Source organism: Lampetra planeri, chromosome 11 (assembly GCF_965212315.1).
Source record: "Lampetra planeri chromosome 11, kcLamPlan1.2.h2, whole genome shotgun sequence".
Taxonomy (NCBI): domain Eukaryota; kingdom Metazoa; phylum Chordata; class Hyperoartia; order Petromyzontiformes; family Petromyzontidae; genus Lampetra; species Lampetra planeri.
In genome coordinates, this window is record NC_136117.1 from 10,377,856 (window position 1) to 10,404,289 (window position 26,434).

At 42.4% G+C, this 26,434-nt stretch overlaps 1 protein-coding gene across 3 annotated transcripts; it reads right to left on the reverse strand.

Annotated features, from left to right (window-relative positions):
* Positions 1–425: 425 nt before the first annotated feature.
* Positions 426–25,604, reverse strand: LOC144721296 (ubiquitin carboxyl-terminal hydrolase 15-like). 3 transcript variants are annotated; one of them, XM_078598807.1, is made up of 22 exons: positions 25,362–25,604; positions 22,338–22,465; positions 22,010–22,149; positions 21,390–21,516; positions 20,878–21,023; positions 20,372–20,433; positions 19,409–19,555; positions 17,005–17,137; positions 16,285–16,458; positions 15,267–15,425; positions 13,585–13,809; positions 13,002–13,085; positions 12,119–12,213; positions 10,493–10,690; positions 9,359–9,450; positions 8,485–8,868; positions 7,321–7,391; positions 6,917–7,035; positions 5,592–5,741; positions 4,286–4,389; positions 3,401–3,489; positions 436–3,032 (listed from the first exon to the last, which is right to left on the reverse strand). In XM_078598807.1, exons 1-22 carry the CDS (start codon positions 25,595–25,597, stop codon positions 2,859–2,861), a joined length of 3,237 nt encoding a protein of 1,078 aa, XP_078454933.1. In that variant the 5' UTR covers positions 25,598–25,604; the 3' UTR covers positions 436–2,858. The 3 variants fall into 3 exon arrangements, with proteins under 3 accessions (XP_078454930.1, XP_078454933.1, XP_078454931.1); XM_078598804.1 differs by lacking the exon at positions 19,409–19,555 and having other exon boundaries at positions 426–3,032; positions 25,362–25,603; XM_078598805.1 differs by lacking the exons at positions 436–3,032; positions 3,401–3,489; positions 4,286–4,389; positions 5,592–5,741; positions 19,409–19,555 and adding an exon at positions 6,088–6,189.
* Between the last annotated feature and the right edge of the window lie 830 nt (positions 25,605–26,434).

Here is a 26,434-nt window from a genome sequence, read left to right on the forward strand (position 1 = left end):
GTAATTACTGGAATGCAAAAATGTTATCGTCAGATATTAACGCTATTTCAGTCATTATGCCAATGCAGTCATAAGCAAATGCAAGCAGCATAGAAAACCCAATTCGTCGTGTCCATATTGGCACAATAAGCATGGTACAATTACATGACTAACTTTTGGGTTAGACCTGAACGTAACATGTTAGGTAAAAACACTGCATTAACATATGAATATACAAATGTAAACCACAAACGTGCACATGAATAAAATCAACGCAGTCTCGTAAGGAGCCTGCAAACTTTTGTTATTTAGTTATCGGCGAAAAATAAAATGCCCCAATTAATGTTAAGACAGCAATCTTAGTTTAGACCTGCTGCGCTCATGTGTACGACCAACGCATTTACAATTTAAACACCACGTTGTTAATGATTGTGACAAAGAACCAATGTGTTTCATCTCAAATTTATTTAAAAAGAACATAAAAGCAATCGTCAGTGACAATCAATGCCCACTGAAAGGCTTATTTTGTGCAGGCAGGTAACACCAGCACTAATCCATGCAGATTTGGCATCCGTTCCACACAGTGCACTGCACCCACTCCCTAGCACCCCGCATCCTCCAGACTTCCTGGTGGCAGACGAACTTAAATTCAAGCGTCTGCAGTGCTCGCGTCAAATTTTACCGCTAGAAATATGTATTGCTAGCGCCAGACTAAAGGTTGCCGAATATTACTGGGGGAAGTTTCCGATAGCGTCCGTTGAAGGGAGAATTTCCCACCTTGATTACAGTATTTCAATACAAATTTCTCCTGCAGGTAATCTTCATTCAGCGCTCCATAAATTGTCAAACTATCCTGTAAACTTGAACTACAGTGGAATAGGTTGCACTTACATTTAATGTATTATTCGTGTTCTCATCTTGTAGGATTTGTAACTTTGCTAAATGTTACATAAATCACAGCTATCGTTTGAAAACCAACCGTATAGAATCCACTGCATTTCTTTGTCTCAAGCTTACAGAACAAACGCGGATTTACCCCGTGAATCGATGTGTGCCCACAGAAATTATGCCCTTCCCTCCTCGCCCAACCCAGGAAAAGTCAACAGCCCCAGCGCGGCAGCCCCCTGGCACGCACACATGGGTTACACACACACACGAGGTCACGCGAACGCGCGAAGTGAGCGCTCGTGTGGATTTCTCGGGTTGCATTTTTAGGAAAGGGAGGGGAAAAAAAACTTGTCACCCAAACATTAAAAACACACCAGTACAGTGCAATTCAAACTTGTATCCACACACTAACATGCTGTGAGCACGATGCATGTGCTGTCCACACAAACGAAGCCTCATTCTGGCTGGTACAGTGGTGTGAAATCAAGTGTTTTTTTTTTATACATTTTTCTCTAAATCCCTGACTACATGTACCAACCGTAATGAAGTATTAAGATGACACAAAATCGAGTTCAGTGTCAGTACTGCCCATTGTCAATGTGCACTCTCCTGGTTATAAAGTTACTGTATATACACAACTGCGCTAAAAACCCCATGCCATTAATGTACAACAGTTTACATGAAAACTCCAATATACAGCATATACAATTTCTTCACGCTAGCATATATTTATTGTTACTCAAACAAGAAAAACGGCTGGTGCTATTAGTTTGATATTCATCACGACAATCTGATATTACTTGAAGGACATCTGGCCACACGCACGAGTTTCGTGAAATCTTTACCATTTAATTTTATAAACAGTACTTTTTAAAAACCTACGTATCATCCTTTGCCTGTTAAAAACTGCACTTCTGAATTTACATTTTCCAAATAAAATTAATGATCAGATTAAAAGCAGTACTATTTTATAGCCACGATAAAAAGATGACGTGGCAACGTCACAATTATGAAACAGACACCCTGGGCGGAGTTTCATTACAAGGCTCCACAAGTCACTCGGGATGAACAGGGCCTTGTTGTAGGAGCACCATTAAATAGCAGCTACAATAACTCCTCTTTGATTTGTGTATCTAAAAGTTGCAGGAATATGGCCTCTTCATGAAACGCAATCATTTCTCGACTCGTGGAAACACCACTAGGTGGTGGCTCTCAACTGAAAATTGAAGAAATTATAAAATCAGAACTCAATATCTATAGGATCACAGGCCAAGTGCCTTTATGCCTACCATCCACTCCATTCGAGCCCTTATGATAGGCCACCAAAAAGTAACAATATTTATGCAAAACTAATGCTTTATTATCACGCCAGTGAATCAATATGCACTGCTTCAGTTATGCATCACTGATAGATCCACGAAATCACGCAAAAAAGTTAATTCTGTGCAAGTATGAGGAAGTGGCTTACCTAACACTATTAAACAATTAGGCCACCCCAGATTGACTCAAGGCTGCAATTTGGATGCAGCTTAAGTGGTAAAAATAATAATGAAACAGGACAAACCACAATCCCCATGGCAAAATGAAGCGAAGCCAGGTGTGTGCAACTATGCCTGGAAAACTGATCAAAGAACAGGCACCATCATCCGTGCGTGAGACCATGCGAGCACGTGCATACTCTGGCAGGAGCATGGGGGGGCGGGGGCTGGCTGGCTGCGCGAGGCTGGGCATGTCAGCCACTTGCTCAAAAGGGAATTTAGCAGTGGGACATTTTTGGGATGTACGAGTGAGACGGGCGTTTTCTTTTTAAAACGATGTTAAAAGGCACAACCTTTAAAAAGGGGTAATAAAGTTGGTAGGAGACAGAGGTTGGTGGTTGACTGCTACCTGGATGCACCTTAGGCAGGCACACATCACACTTCCACGCTCGATACGAACATGCCAATGCGTCCTGTAAGGAGGGAACCCGTCGGTTGTGCACACAGCTGGGCCTAGTTTGTGTCCATGTTGTCCATGTTGTCCATGGCATCCTCCTCTCCGCTGGCAACGTGTCTGTTGTCCTGCGAATCGTGGTTTTCCTCGGGGACGCCCAAGGATGCCGAGACCTCCAGAGCACGCTTGAGGTTGTCCCTCCGCTGGTAGAAGAGCACGTACGCAGCCTTCGACTGCAAATGCAAAGACAATTTTATGCAATGTGATTCCAGGCAAATTTTATTTAGAAACATAAGGAATAATCACATATCGAGATCCACCGTTTTGGTCGTCGATTGCTTTTAGGTCTCATGCTAAATTTGAAAATACTATTTTTTCAAAACAGGATTATAGTTTTAGTAGAGCACAATAAACATGTAAGCAATTTAAAAAGACAGAAATGCAAAAAGTACATGATGCATATAGACAAAACACAACTGAAACAAGTGAAACTGAATGCACTTCACCAGCTTGTATTGTGCATAATTATTGGAGTGATTTCAACATGCAAAACAAGTTTTAATGAAGAAGGTTTTCAAGAAAAACGCCTACAAATTCTCACCACAATCTGATCTTCAGCCGAGGTGGAAACACTGCTGTCATCGAAGTAGTACCAGGAGTTCTCCGCCTTGTTTTTCGCATAAGCAGTATCTGCCAAGGAAGACCATGACATTCACACAGGTTTTTAAATATCAGTACCTGTACTTTCCACCATACATTGTGCCATTACACAAAAATGTCCAACTCACTTTTGCCAAGTGGTGAATGTGAAAAAAAGACGAGATGCTATCAAATCGAGATTGCACAATGCCAATTTGGAAAACTACAAGATTGAGATGAACACGAGCAATCAATTACAAAGTCCATTTAGTTCAGATTTTAGTAGTAACCTGCAAACAAGTTACTTTTTATACGCTTTTATTTAACTCACTTCGTCTGTTGTATCCTCAAAAAAGAAATCTTGTAATTAAATTTTTACACACTTCCCAATGCGCTATCGACTGCAAACTTCGTATAGGTATGTCACTGATGACACACGATATTCTATCATAAAAAATCCAAAACATATATTTTTTTACTTTTTACATACTTTTATTTAACTTACTGTATGTGTTGTATACAAAAATCTTGTAACTCAATTTCAACCGTATTCCCAATGTCGTATCGACTGAAAACGTTGTATAGCTATGTCATACTGATGACAATACTATATTCTATCATAAAAAAAATAAACGATCTTTTAACGGGCTGTAATTGTCCACGCTCAACTGACGTTGCCTGTAAATCACCACGGTCCCTTACGTCACGGCAAGCCTTGGGAGCCATGCCCAGGGGCGGAAGATGTGGAAGATGGGGAGGGGCAGCTCGGACAGTACATTTCATTAAAGCGCGTTTAAAAAAAAAATAGTTTTAAATATTTTATGATATCTAGTTTGTGTATACTTACAGTGGCCTCCACCCATTCCTCCGTAGTGATTGGACACCGCGATGAGGTCATAGGTGCACGGAACATCCTGTGTTCCGATCACAAACTCCGACATGTCCAGGTCTCTGCATGCATGCATGACAATAACGGAATTAGCATAACACGTTCCTTCGGAGTGGGCAGATAGGAACTTGGTTGGACAGCGCATTCGTGCACGACAGAAAGCTCGTGGTCACGTGACGCACTTCAACCAATCCGGGAGCGTACATGTTTGGGAGGGGCTATGCACGACAAATAATCCCTGGTGGGCCGTGTGGAACTGTTGTTCCTACCTGTAATACCCTTAAGTATAATTAACATAAACATATTTATGGCAAGAGCATTTACCCATTTAAATATCTCAAAGCAGTTCAAACCATGTTCAACCTAGATAATGTCCACATGGTCTTTTTACAGGACTTAAAATGGTATTTTTATCATTTACACGGCACAGGGTGCACTTTCCCACTCCTACGAGAATGTTGCATAGAAGAAAAATCAATCACCCAGATAAAATTTAGCAAAAACAAAGTCAATATTAAGATCAGTTATCTTTTTGTGAAATGGTGACTGGGCTGAGGCCATTATAGACATTTTCTTGAGAATTCCATTTAATCCAGAGCAGTTGCCTGCATTGGAACCTAGGATATCAGGTGGTACCAACTCTGCATTGACACCCAAGCCACCTGACCAAATCATGTCCAAGCACTTAAAATACATCCGAGATCGTAAATAGTAATACAATACCAAACATTTCATTCCAAGATGATTAAGATACCAGTGGTTTCCAACGCAATTAAATTGTTTTCCATTGCAGTGCAGAATTTCCTTTAACAACATAAAACGTATATAGATTGAAAAATAAAATCTTACCACGCAAGATTCAAAGCAATTCAGCATAAGCATCTATTTTAATGCCAATATGCATGACTCTTAACTAGTACTAAACTCAACAGGCATGCATCAAGAGTAAAGTTGAAGTTGATGTTTTAGAAAAAAAAATACATTTGGTGACGCAAAACATCGTGGATTTATAATTAATACAAAACATTCAAATATATGCAGACTTTATTTAAAGGACAAAATAAGTCTCAGCTGAATCCCTTTCTTTCAGCATGGCCAATTCACTTGGGCCATGACAATAAAGAGTTCATTCTTGAATCTAAGAACACAATTTATCCAATCGTCGTAGGATGAATCATTACATGCCTATTATCCAATGCACATTTCATAATGCACGTGCGAGAAAGACAACGAATACAGGCAGCTAAACACGGCGGGTCCTCACCGGATCGGGAAGTCCACAAGGGTGTCCAACTTGTCCCTCCAGTACTTGTTGTACGAGAAGCGCTTCAAATGCACCACCAGAACTTTCGGCAATGCCCACAGGTCAAACTTCTTGGTAGCTTGCTTGTGCTTCTTGCAGTTAGGACAGTACCTGGGCAAATACACCACCAATACCCCTAAAGACCTCTGCCCCTAAAGAGTACTTCTGTACTCTTATAAGCGGCCATGACAACATTTACAACTAGGTGGGACCTATGAATGTTGTCCCGGTTGATCAAACGTCCCAAAAACTTCCTGAAAAATATGTTCAGCAGCTTGGCTTTTCTGGGAAAATAAGTGACATTAGTATTTCTTGGAGAGAAAATAACGTGGATGAAATATCTAGGTCAATCCAAACTCCATTGTAGAGAATTAATTGTGGCTTTACCTGGTGTGCATGTATTTATCAAATTAGTATCATCAATAGCAGTGTGACAATGCATGTTTATTCATCACGCCAGTGTACTTATATGATCAATCGCCGAGTTCATATCATTGAATGTTTCATGTAGACTACTAAAACATAATAAGCCCCTTTATATTTTGTTCATAACGAGGTCCTGAAGTAATGACAGTACAAGCACAGCAGCAAAAAAAAATATGCAAATTGAGAGCAGAAGATTAATTTATTTTAAAAAATAGCACTTTAACAATGTAATATTACTCAAGCAAACCAATCAAATCAGTTAGAAGGGTTTAGAGGGCATAAAAGCCAACAAACACCCTTTAATACTGCCATTTCGAATTAGATGGAGACAAACCCAAATTACATTACCTGTTTCAATCCTTGGAATACAAAATAATTTATAAAATTGACAAGTATGGCTGGTTCACCGACTGGCAATCACTCACGACCAGAGCAGATTGCACAAAGAAAAAAAAAACCCTATGTCACACCGATGATTTATGTCGGGAATTAGAAAAGAGTGCCATTTGCCTATCAATTGATAAAGGTAGACCCTATGATATATCAGTCAAGAGGCAGCCATTAGGTTTACAGGTCATTGCTTAAATTCTAAATTATTAAAAACGAGCAGAAAGCCTGCAATCCCTCAGGTAAATGTCACTCAATAAGCCATCTCTTCTGTCCAGTGGCTAACAGACGGTGGGGGGCCATTGCAGAATAAAATACACGTACGTATATTTAGATAAACTCCCTATGTAATAAGACACGGTCTGTTGCAAGCCGACAATAAATACCAACTGGCTCTCAGAGGAAGTAATGCCTCTTAAATCTGGTTTACTTGATACTTGGAATGTGTCATGGTTTGCTCGTGGGATAGTTACCATGGATCCGTGGCTGCCAGTTCCTCCTTGGTCGTGAACAGCTCGATGCATTCCTTAAGCTTCACTGGGTGCTTCTTCTTCAACGGCTGTGCGAGCATGCTGTCATGTTTTTCAAATTCCTGCTCGCACGCCACACGCCAAATATTACAATTTGAATATGTACAGCATATAAGTTCCACACCTCCGATTAGCACGGTCGGCTACTATGCATGCTATGAAAGAAGCTACACACACACACTGCATTTCAAGATTCTGTACAGAAGAGATATGCATCACAAAAACGCTGACGGCATTAACCAACTGTGTAATAGATTATACATTTATGAAGAATAGAAAATGCCTTCCCGAGCTGCAAAATTTAGGTCACCTTGAAGGCAAGGTGATAGTTCAACATGCAATATTACCTTATCCACATTGTTGTTGTAGAATCGTGCTCTCGTCTCAGAATCCCATTCTAAAGCCAGATAGGTTCTCGCTGCAATGCAAGATAAGACAAAACACTTAGACAAGGGCGGGAGGATGGGTGGTGCAATGGTAACACTTGTGTACTTCCCAGCAAGAAGTCCCTGGGTTAGCTTCCCCACTAGGATGCCTGTGTGTGCATGGGTTTCCCCCCCCAAGTATCTAAAAAACCCACAACCTCTAAGCAAAAAATTAAGAAATTAGGATTAGACATCGGAATATTATCCCTGTTGTAAAAACTTGGCAAGTTCCTCTTGAATGAGAATCGTGAAACTCTCAAGGCATCCACAGGTAAAGAGACAATACGTAATAAAAAATAGAATTAGTTACTTTTGCATTGATCAATGTGATAGGCCTACAAAAACAACAGATCAATCGATCACGCTTGCATTGCCCCATTATCTTACTTCGGCGCTTACCATTCAACATGCATCTGCAATGCATCACCACACCCAAACTACATCTGCATGCAATAAATGTATGTAAATGTGAAGGTGGAACGAGTTAATGAATAAAACAGTTTTTAGCCTGTTGGACAAATAGGGTCAAATAAGTATCAATTGACAGTTCTTGCCATCATTTAAAAAGCCGATTATTAGTGCAATGGAACCTAAGCAAAGGAAATTATACACACACACACGGTATGCTTATTATCAAGTACTGCATACAAGACCATAAAGCATGACCACTGATCATTCCATGTATATATATACAGCCCTTTGTCAAACCACTTATAAATAAGGGCCACCCATGCCGTGCAGGTCGTGGGGGTTATAACAGCCATCCTTCCCATGCTGGTCAGTTCCCATTTTTGAAGGCTGCATTGTCCTCTGCTGTCCACCATGTAGCCCCATAGCCTATAACGACCCATCTGTGCATGGTGGTGACCGAGTAAAGCACTATCCAGTCCAAATCCAGGTTATTTTCAGGAGATATGGTTATATTGGATAGACTGGGTCATTTGGTCATAGGGGTGTGTGCACGTTAAATTTGATCAGCATGTCTGTATTTGTGCATGCGTGTTATTTAAATTAATCTGTGTGTGGGTGATTTGGTCATAGACCCGACTATGCCATCCATCTGAAAATGTACGTCCTCACTGGCACCTTGGAACTTGATGGGCTTGCCGTCGTCTGTGATGGCGTGGTTCTCTGTATTGCCATAGGAGTTGACAGGGTGGATGGTGAAGAGGGGCCGTCGCTTGTGTTCGCATCGCTGCCCTTTTCCGCCCAGCTGAGACTCATCAGCACAGCCCTCCCCGTCTCCCCTCTCCCCCCGCTCGGGAGACGCCTCCGTGTCAGAGTCTCCGTCGACCGTGCTTACTGCCGTGTACGTTGGCACCGCCCTTGTGCTATCCTTGGGTCTGGATGGTACGATCTGCTGGTCCGCATCACTCTCAGACTCGGAAGCGAGCTCCTGCTCCGGGTCTCCCGTGACTGTACTTGAAGGCACGTCCTGGTTGGACGTGTCATCCTCCATGTGTTCCGAGCCTGCCGGAAGACAAAAAAAAAGAAATCTAATTTTTAAACAAAGTTTAATTATTTCCAGAAATGTTGAGATGGAGATGGCCGTGTCGGGGTTCACTTAATTTAGTAAGATTCTACGTGATAATTGAATCATTTTCATTTGACCGCCGTGCAACGAATATCTGTGGTATGGCTTGTAGAAAAGGGTAGCATGGCCATTTTTTTTATAAAGTCACATGCAGAAACCTCAAAAGCAGTTCTGCGATATATTTGGTGGGCTGCCATCTAATAAGGGGCGATGCATCATTCTGCAAGAGTTTTGAAGGGATATATGTTAATTTCATGATATGATGCAGAAGGCACAATTGTAATAAAATTTTCAAAAATATAAAGAAATGTCATGCGATCTTAACAGAGTTCCTGCATGCTTAGATTTTAATGTTTTTTTGCACATCACCAAAACAAGCCGTCAAATATTAAAGCTATGGTAGATTTAAAAAAAGTCAAAGCTCACCATTGCATTTGTAGTTGTGGGGGTAGTGTGTGCCATTCTGCTCCTGATGTCCATGATCTTCCTCCTCGTCATCTGGTTTTCTAATGTGGCGCCTGCAAGCAAAAGAATACGGGAATTTGCAAAATCCCTTTGACAGCATTTCACACAACCATTGGGTCAGAAAGCTTCCAGTACCATTTCCACTGGAAGGTAGACTTAAAAGATAAGTCAAATGTTTATCCAACAGAAGTAGCCAGGTGGTTCAGAGGCCAGAGCACTGATATATTTGATTCAAACCCAAACAGTTGCCCGTAATTCAGAATATTTATACTGGAGGAATGCAATGAGCTCTAAAGCTCTTTCACAGATGTACAGTAAACCAGTTTCTACAATTACAGCTTGCTTTGGGAGTTCAAAATATTAGTTTGTGATCATGAACCCATACCGATTGTCGTGAAGTATGGTCAAATAACCCCCACAACCTCTACGGCATGGGGGGGGGGCACCTCAACCAGCTGTAGGTTGAAAATGGGGCTGTGTCTATGCTATGCTAATACATAGAAACCATACATGCCAAAATACATACATTGTTGCATTCACTTTGATAAAAATCTCCCCCAGTTTAATATGGTGAGGTGGTCCATGACTCGGTGATGGGCAGCATCTAAATTACATGCAACGTAAATATTTAATTGCAATGAACAGATGTCTAAATTACACAACTCAAAGTAGTCGGTAAAATAATTTACAACCCACTGGTGGATGAAAGCTGCCCCATAATCAGTGGTCATGCAGGTTGTTTGGCCATACTTCACCACGCTGGATTAATTTGAGTTGGCGCAGGCGGGGCTCAGAACCCATTCGCGATATCACTCGCTATCGATTTTAGCCATGGGAATCGCTAGGATTTATGGTGCAGCACGCAAACTACTACATCGGGTAAATTGGTAATTTGCGTCTACAAATCACCCCTGTAATTTGTAATTTGAATATTTATTTGCCCACATTTGCTGGTGGGGCAAGGCGGGGCCCATTGGCCAAACCAACCTAAATGAAGGACCTGCCTGAAAAAACATCTTTTGACCAAGTTTGGCTTTCTCCACCACCTCAACCAGACCTCACCCCCTCCCCCTCCAAGTGTTGCGCGCCACTCACTCCATGCATTCAGTGAGGTGCTCGTAGAGCCCCTCCAGGGTGGTGGTGCTGCGCGGCACAGACACGAGTAGCGGCAGCCCGAAGAGCGACGTGCTGGCACTGCTCGAACTGTAGCTGCTGCGTGACGTTTTACGCTCCCGCATGTACACGGCCACGTGTACGTGGTCGGGGGCCGTGTCCTCGTCCGCCACCTCGAATCTGAGAACACGGAAATAGAAACCTCAACACAAGCAACCGCTATCAGCATGTGGATTTCACAGCCACTTAGATTCCAGATTAATGGACTTCAACTCCTTCAAGATGCCGGCCAAGTAGTGCAGGGCGAAAGCTTGAGGGAAGAAACGGATCAATGCGTAGCCTAACCCAGTAGACCAATTTCAGTCAACTTTTGATTATGTGGGGTGGGGGAGGTGGGGCTGGCCTAGATAAAACAAAAACAGATAATGCAAAACTTGTATTAATTAGGCTATAAAATATATAATTGTTTGCCTATAATTTATTGTCTGTGTTTATTGCTTTTTGTAGCAATTGGTTTACTTTGCCGACATGTTTATTGTCACGTGGGCACCCATTTATGGAACCTCAATGTGCAGCAAGGGGCATATAATAATTAGTATGCACATAAAATATGATATGGATATATTATCAAGCGCAGTTAATCTGCAACTGAAATACTCAGTAATTACCTGCACAGGTGATGGGCAATTTGCAATAAAATAACCACGTATTTACGTGCACATTTTTTTCATAAAACAAAATACCCTTGAGTATGCCTGACCAGACCTTCACAAGTAGGATTGAGCCTGTACAGTACTTGCATTGCAAAATGCATGGGAATATCAGGTGATGTACTTAAGGGCAGTGAGGTGGTAGTACAGCAACGGATGTTTTAATGCCCGTTTACCCGCTTGTACGAGAGGTTCTCTCCAGGAACTCCAGTTTCCTCCCAAATGCTCATTAAATAAACTGGTCAAACATCTCATCGCGAGATCTCTCAAAACAAATCGTCATGACTTAGTAGGCTATTTGAGAGAAAGACAGATTATATTATAGAAATGTTTGCGTGCATCAAATTAACACTACATTTTCAAAGCTCTATTCTACATCATAATTCTAAATAACAAACTGCTGCTACTAACATATTAACTGATGGTGAAGTCAATGTCTTCTACATGGATTTAGAAACGTGTTAAAATTTGGGGTAAAGGTTTCCTGTCTTATTAGGATTCGTAGCTAACAGGCTTGTACTCGTGCAGATTCTCACTTATGGTACATGCATATTAGTGTACATGTGAGAACCAAGTGTGATTTATTAAAAATGCCATGCCAATGTGGATTTAGGTTGAGAGAGAACAAAACTGACAAATTATAATTTCACTTGGAGGTGGGGTGCGGAAGTAACAAGGCGAATAGCAACTTCATTACGGATATAAAATAAAAGTATTGTTTTTGGAATACAAGCATAAAAAAAAAATCAGATCACAAGCTGCTGTTACTAAAATAATAGTTAACGGTTCAGTTATTTGGGTATATTTTTTAAATTCTTTTACATTTTACAAAAAAAACTAAAACATTACTCAAAGGTGGTACTGGATCCTTGGGTAAAAGTACATTTTCAAAACTCACACAAAGATGTCGTCTCGATCATTGATGCCATTTAGAGGCTCGTTCATAGTGAAGATTTTGTGGAAACGATGATTGTACACGTCTGTTACTACCATCTGAAACGAGACCGTAAACACAGCAATTAATGCTCAGAAACACGGCATGGAAAACAGATTCCGTTAGAAGAGTGTATTGCATTATGGATATAAACAATTGACAAGCATGATATTAGGTTTCCCCTTTTTTCTGGCAACAAAAACAGGTGTAAAGATGTTAAAACACCAAACCGAAACCTTTTACAAGGAATCATGTCTGCATTAACCACAATACTTGTGGTCAGAATGCAAAAAATCTCCGATAATATATGCATCGTCTTTGAAACTGAATTGAAACCATTTGAGACTAAGCTCGAAAGAAAGCCGTCTCTGGTGTGGACCAATCAGTTTCAAAGACAATGCATATATTATCGGAGTGTTTTTTGTTTGCATTATGACCACAAGTATTGTGGTAAATGCAGACATGATTCCTTGTAAAAGGTTTCAGTTTGGTGTTTTAACATCTTAACACCTGTTTTTGTTGCCAGAAAAAAGGGGAAAACCTATTCTCATATTTTGGTACAGGCAAGGAGATCCCATGAAATGACAAGCAAATTAACCTTCAACAACTGACTAGCACTGCAATAATTATCAGAGGAAGGTCTCAAAAAAACTATGCTGCCTTCAAGTTTCAAACACTTGAAGAATATGTATTATTCATAACAGAACACCCCCTCACTTTTGACTATCATCCCTTTGTTATGCCGAGCAGAGATGTCTTATTAGCTCAGATGTTTGGTTACAGAGTTACAAAGTTCACGTACAATACAGTCACGCCATTATGCATACAGCTGTTCTCAGGGTCTCACGTTTTCCTTTGGGACATCAGCGAGCAGGCCCAATGCAGCACAAAGGTCGGAGACAGAGCCCATCTTGGGCACCACCACTCTGTACTGCACAACAATAGATACAAATCCATTATACAAACATCAGACGGTAAATAACAAGTACTCCTAGTAGATGCCATCTCGTGGGTCTTATGACGATTACATGCCACCATGACCAAATCAGCTGGCATGTGGCCATCTCCGATCTTGAAAGTGGAACAGGGTTGAGCTTTGAGATTGCATGGATGAATGACCACGATGCACTAACATGTTGTCAGAGTTTGCGGGGCTAAGTGGTGTGCAGTGTAACAAAATATTGCTGTACTTTATTTCCATGTCTATGTTCCCTGCCTTCACGAACCCGCAGTGAAATATGATCAACCCCCTCAAGCCACCAAGTAAAAAGTGACCCTCATCCAGCTGTGGATAAGGAAAGGACCGCTCGTAGAATACAAAGACACACACATGCAACCGTTCCTGAAGGATGCTATTTTGTTTATGCAGGTGTGAGAACACATCACATGAGCCACACAAATAATGCTTCCCCCCCATCAGGTGAGCCTACCATGGTAGGCTTGGACTTTGGGTCTTGCCAAACGAGTGTGACCTCCACAGCCCGCTCCGTCTTGATGGGCAACGGCAGAGTGAGGTAGCAGAAGGGGTCGAAGGTCACCGACACCTTGGCGCACTCGGGGCAAATGAGCGTCGACTTAAAGAGGCCATGGAAGATGTCTACGATGATGGAGTCGTTCCGCTTACGGTGATTGTCCCATGCCTCTTGCGCCACAACCTGCAAGTGACATTTAAATGGTTAAATTCACTGAGGAAGTATTACACCGGACATTATCATCTCGTGATTTTAGTTTGAATAATTATACATTAAGAGGATGAAAATTCACGTGTAATTGTATAATTGGCCTATATTCATCCACAAACTCCTCAATAACTCAAAAATTCTTCCAGTTACTCAACTGGGATATTTGGCCACTTGCTTTTAAGTATTTTGCACGCGGAAAGAAGCTGGAGCACCTGGAGAAACTTGTGCATACAAGTAGATAACACTAAAAGGGCCCAGATAAATGGGTGCACAAACCTACTCTCTAAGTTTTAGAAGTCTGTACGAGCCATCAAACCTTGCAGTCCATGGGCAGAATGTGGTTATCGCACGAAGTGGAAAATGTTCAGCGATACCATTTTCTGTACAAAGTTAATAAAACTGATTATGTAATAATACACTCTTGAATAAGGTCGTCATACAATTCACTTTGTTCACAATTTAAAGATGCTGGCACATTAACCGTTGCCATCCGAGGTGGTTCCAATTCACGAAATGTAGTATTGGGTTATTTACTTATAACACACACACGGTACTGGAGGAGTAAAGGCATGCCCCACCATCCCCCCCCCCATCGTAAAAAAATATGCCAGGATGGATACAGTTGATCACAAATTCGTAATAATATACACCATTTCTGTTATATTCACTCATGAAGGTAAATTGCACCAAATACCTTGTTTATAATTCTACTGGTATTTACATAAAGATGCACATACCAGAAGTGTTATGCATGTGGCTATAAACGTTTTCACCTACGCGTGGCTTTAGGTCGTGCTGCCCTCAGTATTCATCTAAATCACTATCCAGTCTCGTAAAGGATATCTGAAATATAACCAATTACCCTTCTCATTATACAAAGCTTTAAAAAAGGCTGCTATAAAAACTGAAAAAGCTTTAAAACATGGCATGTTGATTTCTATCGCTAGAAGAGATGACAGTCGGTGTATGAGACTTACGATTGAGTGTTAGCAAATGAGGAAATATACCAGAGAACGCATCCATCGCATGGAGTGATGCAATTATGTTATCTTGCACGAGCTAGATGGATTGTTTCACTGCGAGACCGAAATGGCGAAAGCTTGGGGGAGACCCTTTGCTGCAGCAGTAGATAGACCCATGGCCGATCTTAATACCTCATTCATTTATTTTAGCACATCTAGGCACTTCCATCACACCCATAACTTTAAAAGCAGCCAAGTCATTTGTATAGCCCCGAAACAGACCCAGAATAATACGCTGCTAATCACGAGGGTATGCTATCCATTATATAAATAGAGCATTCTTTTGAAAGTTACTGTGGGACAGATTCATTATTAGGATGCGAATCGGGATTATTTATTTAGCAGCTGAGAAAACGTACAAAACCTAGAAACCCGCATGTGGCATGTAACCGGGTGGGCCACACCTACCTTGTCATCTCGGCCCTCTGCATCCTTGAGCTCCACATAGGGCTTTTTGCGGATGCGGTTGAGATCTTCGTGAAGGCCATCCAGGAGGAAGGCCAGCAGCTCCTGCGAGTCCTGCTGCTGGTACCCGGAGAACTGTGGGGCAAAGCGGCCTACCTGCGTCTGCATCGCACACACACAAAGACAAAGACCCACCCCCCCGTATAGCCTTAGACTGTTGGGACAAGTGCTGTTAACGAGCGCCTTGGAGCTATGTAGCTCTTTTTCAAAAGCAACCTCACCACAAATGATAGCTCAACAAAGTGGCTTAAAATGTGGAAATTCTAAATGTGGAGGGAAAAACCGGAGGGACCCAGAGAAAAATTCACACGACCACAGAGCGAACATGCAAACTCAACATAAATAGGCATCAGGATCGAACCCACAACATCCTCCATACCAGGCAAGGTAGTTAAACATCGCCACCGTGGCACTGCCCCATGATTGTGTGCCCAAGGTTGTCCAACATTTTAATATTGATGAATGACAAAAATTACGTTTAATTCACAGGCAAGCAAGCCTCAAAATAGGACTCAGTGATGCCACTGATGGCACACGTGTTCGTTCAAATACAATGTCAATCAGGAAATATGAAGCGCAATGACACAGAAGGCCTCAAATAGAAATTTAAGAGCATTTTCTCAATTAGGATTCAAACACGTGGACAGCCAAGAACAGAGCCTAGCTACGCACCCCTACTGGGCATATCAAACCATGATTCAACTTAAGAAACATGCATTATTATTATTTTTTAATTACCTAATTTTCAGTTGTGTAAAAATCATAATTGTTTCTTACATACACATGTTGCATTGCAAGCAAGAGATAATTTACAAGTGAGGAACCAATGCACTGACATGTCAAGCATCTAATGTAGACGACTTGCTTTTTTTGGACTTAATCTGAAAGAAAAAGATTGGCACCTCCAAAGAGAGTGGCCGCAGCACAAGCCTCTCTCGAATCGCAATTAAGGCAGACAGACCTTGAAGGAGCGTGGCACGGTGGACGAGTAGCTCCCAGACCACATCTGCTTGATAAGATCAGCGTAGGCACAGGCGATCTCACCACGCATGCCTAGTGGGTTGTCACGGTTGAGCTCCTTCAGATATGCATCCTCCAGAAAGTAGGTGGTGAGAGGTGGCGTGTTGCTCAAGCACTGCAAACAGATATATATATAAAAAAAAGATTATAATAGCTGCAAATTTCTACAAATGTTATAGTTGTTTTATTGTCAATCCACTGCTGGATGAAGGCTTTTCCCATGCCATACAGATCATGAGTGTTATTGTTACTATATTTCACCACACTGGCCCCATGCAGGCCCGGGTAGTTGCCTGTCCCAAGTACAATCAGGGATTTAACATGCTCAAGCTTCAGGAGATCTGATGAGATGCATCACAAGACATTTGGTCAGAGGCTTGTTATTTTAGCAACAGACATTGGTTCGATGATTCAACGGAGCTAAAAAAAAATCGCATTAAAGCAGTAGTTCCGTTGGTTAACAATCATAGGTTTAATAGATAAATGTGATTCAATAAAGTGCATTCATAAATTTAACTGATGAGCACATTTTTTTTTTTTAAGAGTCAAGCAAATTCAAATGCAGGCCTATCTCGAGATCCACTTCCACATAAACTTTTTACGTTCCACCTATTGTTCATATCACGACCTCCCTTGTGAATGTGCGTGCGCTTTCACTTACTTGCAAAGCAGAATTCATGAAGCAAGTATTCCCCAGGTTGCTGAGGCCACAAAGGCCCGGCGTGCTTGTTCCACCGCGCCCGCTGTACGAGTTGTAGCTCGAGTTGTAGTTGTTGCTACTACTGCTGCTAGAGCTGCAAATGGCAAAAGCAGCCATGCCAAACATCAATAAACTAGCCTGTGCCAGACGGGGAAAATATTCCATCTATTTTAACACGCAATAACCTTGAAAGATAATACCAACACAAAACTCTGGTCAAGTTTGCTCAGCCACAAAAGTTAATGGGCATCAAGTTCAAGCGACTTGCATTTTTATAGAAGATATGTTTATATTTCAGGAAACCAAAAGGATTTGTTTTTCCACAGCCAAATATATCTGGCCCTAGAATATAGTAGTAATAAAAGAACTGACCATATGCAGATGGGAAAACTAGTACAATGAATATGGTGAAAAGTGTAGAGGTGACTTCACTTTATAACAATATCAAGTAGGTCCCTATAAATAGGTTTACCAAAGGGTTTTCTCAATACAATACTCTGCTTGGCAGGATGCACGTAAATAATTACATTTAACTCTGAACAATAAAAGTAGAGCTTGCCAGGTAATCGCTATACATAGATATACTTCATACAGCTCCAGTTTCCACTGGATGTTAAAACAAAGCTGTTTTGGAAACCGACTGTCTAATAACTTGGCCAATAGTCAAAAAAAAAGTTCAGATCCAACAGTGCAGCACGTGCAAAAATTTAAGATGTTTCATTAATGACGTGGTCAATGAGAAACCAAAAGAAACCTAAATTCATTGGCCACCATTTGGTCGCAACAAAATTAGCAACGTGCCAGCACTAAGCATACCACATACAGTATATTGTGTACTTGGCATGCGTTTCATTTGTGTTACAGATTTTGGGCCGATGCAATGTAGTCAGAATAAACTAGCTACTGCGGATAGCAATGTGAACACTCGCACCCAAAATACCATACTTCTAGTATACACACGTTTTGGCAATTGCAGTCAGTCAACCAACAGCCATTAAAAGGCAGGCAAAACACATGAAAGGGTAGTGCACCACACCAGACCACATCCGTCTCCCAAATGCTGACTTAGTGTTGACTACTGGTCATTAAAAGCCGAATTACCATAGGTGAGGCCGAGCACCAATTGAGATCACTGGATATGAAATTCATTTTCTGCATTCATAACGTTGCACTAACCACTGGGCAACCACTCCTGATACCCTAACTGATGCACTCACATACTCCCTTTTACATGGACACACACACCCATGTCTTCCATGTAAATTACATCACTCGAGCACATTAGTTTGATGCCAATGCTGTGAAAACGCTTTGGAGCAACCCTAAAAAAAATTTCGCATGATAAACACATTTAATTTTCCAAAGCCGATTTTCAAGTTTCTGATTTTACAAAAAAAATATTTAAAATACCCAGTGGGTATACAGTTAATAGTATTTGGCATTTAATCCATTGCAATGGACAATGGCACACAAATGGTGTTGTACTGCTATGGGCATGGCCTTGAATAATTTGTTAAACACAAAGGAAAGCCTGGTTTACGCAAAACCAGAAGTGTGCCATTTTTTTGGGCGCAAGCCAGGTTTAGAATCTCACAACTCCCCCCCGCGGGCCGAGGAGGGTCACATTGACAGAGAACTTCGAGAACGTAACACCACATTAGCAAGGGAATGACGCCATATTTCACAAACATACGTGGACGTGGTCGCGTGTTCACGGCAAACAGCCCGACGAGTTGTTCAAACGTACGCGTACCCCCGTTGCACGCGAGCCACTCAAAACCACAATGCGGGCTCCGAACAACCCACAGGCCGCAAGGTTGCACAAACACACATCTGCTCTAGACAGTATACCTTAACGAATGCATTAAAACAGAACATGTTTCATGCAGGAGAGGGAAGCTAGAGGTTAGTAGAATGATAAAGGTTATACAATGGGATGGGAAAACGGTTTGTAAATTCAAAGCCTGAATTTTTTCCTAAGGGGACATTAATGAGAAAATAAAAATGAGTTGCATGCTGCCATATGTTACATAACTAAAATACAAAAAACAGGAAATGATTAATGGGTAGACTGTAAATATTAGATGAAAAAATAAACTGAATTCAGTATGAATTATTCAGCAATAAAGCAAGCAAATATAGTAAAAAGTTGAACAGAATTTAAAAAAACTTAGGTGTCCTAAATTTGGGGTGTTGAAACTTGATTTTAATTTTAACTCTACAAAACAAGATTCCCTGTCCAAAAACAAAAGCAGTCTAATTATGAATCATGCGTTCTGCTAAAAATAACAGATGCCAGTCCGGCGGGTACTGCATGCGTTTTATTTGGCAGGGTCAACTGACGCGCACGGCAGGGTTTACTGACACTCGGGCTGACGAGAATCTGGCCGTGAGAGCAGAGGTAGGCTGGGGAGGAGGGGGAGGAGGTGGGATAGAGGGGGTGGGCACAGAGGGAGAAGAGGAGGGCTTTGGCGACGGGGTGTCGTTCTCAGTTGCGTCGGCACTATCTGATCTATGGAAAGGAGGGGGAGCAAAATGGGCAGGAAAACACAAAACCAAGGTGAACTGAAAGTAAGACAGCAAAGCAAAGATACACTCAGAAAGAAAGACGAAGCAGCCACAGGTGGCCCGATAGCTTGTTGAGAACAGGAGTGCAGAGTCTTATTCGGCAGAGAGGTTAGCCAATGTCAGTGCTAAACCGATTACGTCATAAGCGGATTTGAATTCTGCCAAGATTACTACCTTAATGAATCACACGTTTTGGTTGACCGAGAGCCACAACATACAGTTCTAAATAGCATCAACGCAAATATGACAAAAAAGGTATTCACTTACAATCCATTTCAACAATACCATTAAGACTTGAACTTCAATCACCAAAAAATATGATGGAATTGTAAACAAATACCAATTGCACCACATTGTGTCCACAGGCTGGGTTTTTTTTTGTCTCCGTTGCAGTCATAAAGGTCATCTGACAAAAACAGCTCTTTAGCCACCTGTTTAATGGATATTTAAAACTGTTGCAATTATCAACAAACTACAAAAAGTTGCATGATATGAATTAGAATACCACAAAACCCCAATAGGACCTAATAAACAAACATTTACAAGTGACAGAAATCAGCACAAGTTCCTTCTTGCAGCAGTACAGTGCAGTGTGGCCCAGTTACCCTGCAATAGCAACCCTAATGGCAGCATTCCTGTGGACTACTACATTAATAACAAAATACAAAACAAGCAGGTTACCGTTGCTTTCTTGCCTGGGTGGGTGGGAAACAAACCAATAATACGACCTAAACCCAATGTTAAATCATTATTAACATACTTGGTAGTAGGCGATTGTCTTGGCCAAGTTCCATCTTCATTTTTCTGTTCTATTACCAGTACCTGCAAACAGGGCGATAGTGGCGTAAAAAAAGAGTTGCAAAACCATGCAGACCTGTCCCCAGGGAAACATTACGTCCCATCAATACGAAGAATTGAATTGCCATATAATATGCACAAGAATTGTAATCAACAGCCCTTTGTTAAATCAACTGCTAGATGAAGGCCTTGGGGAACATACGACCATAATTCATCATGCTGGATCGTGAAAGTTGGTGAAGAGGGGAGGAGTGGAAGGTGAATAGGACCAATTCTGATGTTAATCATAACTCATGTTAGCCTTTGGCAAAAGTCAAACTCAGGTCGTCAGATTATAACCTAGTGTTGCTTACCATTTTAGTCACTGCTTCTGACAATTATATATTGGAGGGTTTAAAATCCATGCTTTCCAACAATTATATTTCTGAAAAATATACAGACACCAAAAACGAGACGCTGCTTCTGTACCTGCCCCTGGAAGAGTCCCACATCCTGGAGGGTCTTTTCGGGTTTGTTGAGGGGCTCGTACGTGTTGGTCATATATTTGTTCCACAATCGTGTCTCTTTCTCTTCAGGGATATGAAACAGCTTCCTCATCTCCTTCTCTATGGTGTCTGCGCACAAACACAAAAATAGCCACAGACAAATGACTGTTAAGCCAGCGTCAAATTAGGTTGTGTTTTTTTCCACAGATTAATCAAACAATAGCACATCCCTTACTAGCCCTGCCTTACCCAGCAGGTGAGAAGTTAAAGGTTGACAACTAGGCCCTCCAAAACAGTATCAGAATGTGTTTATACTGGAGGAATCCAATGAGCTATGAAGCCATTTCCACAGATATCCCAGTAGGAGCGGGTAAGACAGCGTCCATTAAATGAGGCTTCACCTTAAACATTGACAAACTGTCTTTTTTAATGACAAAAAAAACTTTAATCTCAAATGTTATTTCACAACACCAAAATATCTCCATATACACTTACCAATGGTATCCGCCTTGCTGAACTGCCAATTCACCACCGTATCCAGGTTGCTGTTGTCACAAAGCCTCAGCTCAGTGAGGTAAACCTCCACCTTGCAGTGCTTGACAAACATACCATATTCTATTACCTGCCAAGGTGATAAGACACACAATTGAAAACATATTATAACATTATCCACTGGATCAGTTCCTCAAACTTAGAACTCTAAAGACTCTTAGTGGTGCAGCTTTCCGAGATTGCCAATGTTGTGGCACCTAAATGTGCGTTTGAAGGGGAGAGATTGATAAAGAGTTCTGAGGAATGGAGCTTGATAAAACACTGCACTTAGATGATGCAGCAAGTGGTTAAAACTTATACTTGAATGTCATATAATGTCAATAAAGCAATTAAACAAAAAAATGCATAAATATTCAAATCGATAACTTAAACACTTATTAATATTTCAGAAACTATTTAAGGATTCATTCTTAATTAAAATGTAGTCTCGCAGACGTTTATGGTAATTTAAAGACATCATGCCAGTAGCACTTTAAAAAGTTCAATGCAATGTAACTATTCAACTCTTTCTGAATAATAATGTATGGCCTTGTGTGTGGAATTAATTGGGGATCTGCCAATACCTTCCTTTCGACGGGCTCTTGGTCAGCTGTATAGCCATACCATTCCACCAACTTCTTCCAAGCCTCTGTGGGCACCAGAATGTAATCCAGCTCATCGATCAAATTATCCTTAAGCCCCTCCAAGTTCTCGTCTGGGCCAACTGAGCACACGCATTGGGAAGAAGAAAAAAAGCATGACAAAGCAGCACTTGCGCCGTTTCATACTTCGAATAGAAATGAGTTTGAAATATTATATAATTACAGTTGCATGCTGGATTCGACACCTTATTATCGATCAATATGCACGTTTGTACCGTGGCTTGCTCGGGCATGTCGAACTATACACTACCTTTGAAGAGACCAGAGTTGTCGATGGGGCCTGGATAGGTGCTCTGATCAGCTGCAGAGTAGACCTCCCAGCTGTCAAATCCCACATGCTTCTTCCACTGTTTGAACCAATGGCAGTCAACCAGGTACCTAAAAACGGGAAAATAAATTCCTTCAGCAGATATCACAAAAGTCAAGCCTAATGAAGCACACAAGCTCTTCTAGCAATTAAATTGCCAGGATTCAAGGTCACACTTGAAATGGCCAATAAATAACTTTTTGCCATTGTGGGGCATAAGGTCCCTACATATACATGACCTGCAAATAAATGCACGATCTCTCCAGTGTAAGAAATTATATTCATAGACTAATTCATTGTTACATGGCTAATAAGGTCCAATATCTTTTTACTATTTGAAGCAAAAACGTATGATGAATGGAAAGGGGCAAGTCCATAATAATTCAGGTGATACATCAATCAGTGCAGGGTGCATGTTTCACCAACCCGCACAGACCACGCTGGTGACGTGTCGTCAAACAACTTCCGTGATTTAAAGGCCTTCATCCAGCAATGACTTGCCAAAAGGGCTTAGGTGATATAACTTGTAACTACTAGGAGTAAGTGATGAAACCTATACTACTAGTGCCCATAAAACGCTAATTAAATGTTATAACTTTATGACTGAACATGTGAAAAAGCACTTCATATCGCATCGGATTTCTAAACGATCAAATAAAGTTACCGATTCAAACTGAATGGACCTTTGGTAAATGTAGTCTCAAGGTTTACGTAATATGGCAAGATAGAGCAACATCTCTGACACTTTGCTCTTTACGAACAAAAGTGGACTTCCTATTTATGGGTCCAGCTGCTTAACAGTTGTGCGCCTTCCATCACCGAATGTCATAACTAAACTACAGTATTGGTTCAAAATATGAGAGCACAAGTTCTGATAAGTCATAATGGGAGGGCAAGCAAGCACAATGAAATATAAAAATCAGCTTAGGAGTTCGCCACAACAAAGTACTTGAACAAGTTAGACAGGCATTATGTACCTTTGACTAGCCTTCGTGGGTTAAAAGAAGCAATCCTTTTAGAAAATGACCCAGAAAGAATGTTAAATATTTCACAAGTGCAAGAGTATGTACTCTGATCAACCCTCATTTCACCACACCACGACGGTATTGTTTTGCACATCCGAATTGTTTAAAACTGTTGTCCTTTAAAAGCAGCTTTACGTTGAAGTGTTTATTTTTGACGCAGGGTGGCGAGGCGGATAGTGTGCTGGATGGTATCACGGTCATCTCCCGGTGCCAAAAGCAGCATAAAATTGGAACCCAAGGAAGGGCCCCACTCATTTGTCAAAAATAAACCCTATGTATCCAACGCCCTGCAAATGCAACTATATAAACCTTATCAATCCCATTATTCAATATGTATACAATCACCAACTCTCCACCAAGTACAGTATACAGTACGAGAATTTTAAAACGGCCCCATGAGCAAATTGTTTATATTTGGTCACTTAAAAGTTTCCAAAAGGCTTCTCTTTTAAAACAGCTCACTCGTGTTCGTGACTCATTTAAGTATTTTCGCAAAAGCCTCTTGATTAGAGCGGTCTGCGATTGGATGGAATGTTGTCACAAGTTGATTTTCACGTTCACTGCATTCCAAATGCGTAAACCTTACCAAGTATAATATAGGGTCGCGATCTGAACACGTATCTAAAGACGGAAGTTACTCAAGTCTTATAGATTGTTTAAAAAAAAGCTTATTTAAACTACAAGTGACCTGAAAAAGGCAGCAACAGCGTGGATGGTAGATTAAAAAAGAAATCCACGAGGCAGCAACAACCCATCACCAAAGTTAGTCACTCACTGTACATAGACGTGAAACACCGGTACAATGCAGCCAAATAAGGCGTCCCTAGGCTTTGGCTGCCACGGGGCCAGGAGGATATGGCAATACAAGACTTAAGACAGGATTATTTAAATCCATCTGTGCGGAGCTTTGATCATTACCCAACCACCACCATCCTCTGTCGTCGTATGCGTCGTCGATTATCTCCGGGTACTCGGGTTTCCTTCCCACAAGGGGAAGCGAAAAACCCACTCATTAACGCAATTCATGGCCAAATGTCACAAACGTGGCAGGACCCCCTTGACAATAAGTCTTGAGACTGGGCGGAGACTTTCCATGGTAAAAAGACAGTGGTACTCCTATATCTATAAAAAAAAATACTATTAAACTCACGCTTTCAAGGTCTACATTCTTCAGAGCTTTAAGCGTGACACTGTTACACGTTTCCCGGTAACCCCAACCCCCCTTTACGGGTAGAAGATATCACATTAAAGTGTCATGGGATCAATAACACCTTCTCAAAACCAGTTTTTTCCCCTATATTTAAAAAAAAAATCTTAAAACATCTCAAGCACTCTTGGAACGAGGAGGATGGGTGAACACCTCCCCCACCACCCCATCCCCTCCGCCAGCCTCGTCAAGACACCGGCTGGAGGCCTCAACATTCCCCCCCGCTAGTGGCCACACGCCACGGGCAAAATCTGACGCTTCGTCACTTCACCATCATCAGGAGGCGGCGATCAATCCACTGCTTGATGAAAATCTCCACCCCCCCCCACCAAACCGACACAGCCACTGCCGTTCCCTCACGTGCCAGTGAACAAGCCCACGGTTTAAACGCCGTTTAAAAGAACTGAAAGAAACACAAATCCACACCCCAATTATTCAACAATTCGCTATTTCCATGGCGAATAAAACCCCGGCCATGCGGGCGGTGGTGGCGGTGGCTGCTAGCGGAGGACGGCCGAGCAAGGAGGCTCGGCGTGTACGGCCCGAGGCCAACACCGAGTCGAGTCGCCGGGTAAGCCGCCTCGACTCCTTCACAGCCGGGGCCCACGGGGGAGAAACGCAACGCCAACCAACCCCCCCATGCCGCCACCACCACCCGCTAGCCTCTCAGCCCTGGTCACGGGCCCGCCGACCCAACGACAAACCACCGCCCGCCCGCCCGCCTCCATCGCACACCATGTGTCGCCTTTCTTGAGCGGCGTCTTGAGCAGGGCTCCGATGTCGCCCTTCTGCGTCGCGAGGTCCGCAGCGCCGCCCTCCGCCATCTCGCAGCCCGGGCCCTCCTCGTCTCGCGCAGTCATCGTCGTCGTCTTCGTCGTCGCCACCGGCGGCGGCAGCAGCAGCAGCACAGGCGGCGTCGGTGACGTCATACTCTCGCCGTCTGACGTCACGCCTCGCGTCCCCGTTGCCATCTTGCTAAGGGGGGAGCCCTCTCTGCGGCCGGCGCTTATGTAAGAGGGGTGACGTCATCGCGAGGGAGTGGTTGGGTGCGGTGGTGGTGGGGGCGGGGGGCGAGGAGGGGGGTGGGGGAGGGGCGTGGTGGGGTGGGGTGGATCGATCGGTGTGAATCGATGGTAGGGGGTTGGATCGGTTACGTTTTGATTTGGAATCGATTCCCATCGTCCGCGTTGGGAAGAAATCTACGACAATCACCCAGGAATGTCTATCCGTAACGCTCGTGACGTCACTCCACACCGACCAGACCCCCTCATTAACATTAATGAGCAGGTGACGTCCTCCAAATGGTCACCCCCACCCCTCATTAATAATCATGAGCGGGTGACGTCACTCAATATGGAGTACTCCCCCCCTCACTAATAATCATACGCAAGTGACGTCACTCCACATCGAACAGCCCCCCCTCATTAGAAATCATGAGCAGGTGACGTCGTTCAAATGGACAGCCCCCCCCCCCCTTTATTATTATTACCTACTATAATGTGCCAATAAGGTCTGTGTGCAACGCTCGTGACGTCACTCCACGTCGACCAGCCCCCCTCATTCATAATCATGAACAGGTGATGTCACTCCACATGGACCCCCCCCCCCTCATTAATAATCATGAGCAGGTGACGTCATTTCACATGGAGCACCCTCCCCCCTCATTAATAATCATGAGCAGGTGACGGCACTCCACATCGAAAAGCCCCCCTCATTAATAATCATGATAAGGTGACTTCCTCCAAATGTACCCCCCCCTCCATTCATAATAATTAGCGGCTGACGTCACTCCACATTGGGGGCGAGGC

Excerpts from the sequence above, each read along its gene's own strand:
- LOC144721296 (XM_078598807.1), bottom strand. The coding sequence starts at position 25,597 with ATGGCAACGGGGACGCGAGGCGTGACGTCAGACGGCGAGAGTATGACG. Across the intron at positions 13,810-15,266 it reads CAGAGGGCCGAGATGACAAG|GTTGTGGCGCAAGAGGCATG; the intron begins GTAGGTGTGGCC and ends TGTCACTTGCAG. Across the intron at positions 12,214-13,001 it reads CTGATGTCCCAAAGGAAAAC|ATGGTAGTAACAGACGTGTA; the intron begins GTGAGACCCTGA and ends GTCTCGTTTCAG.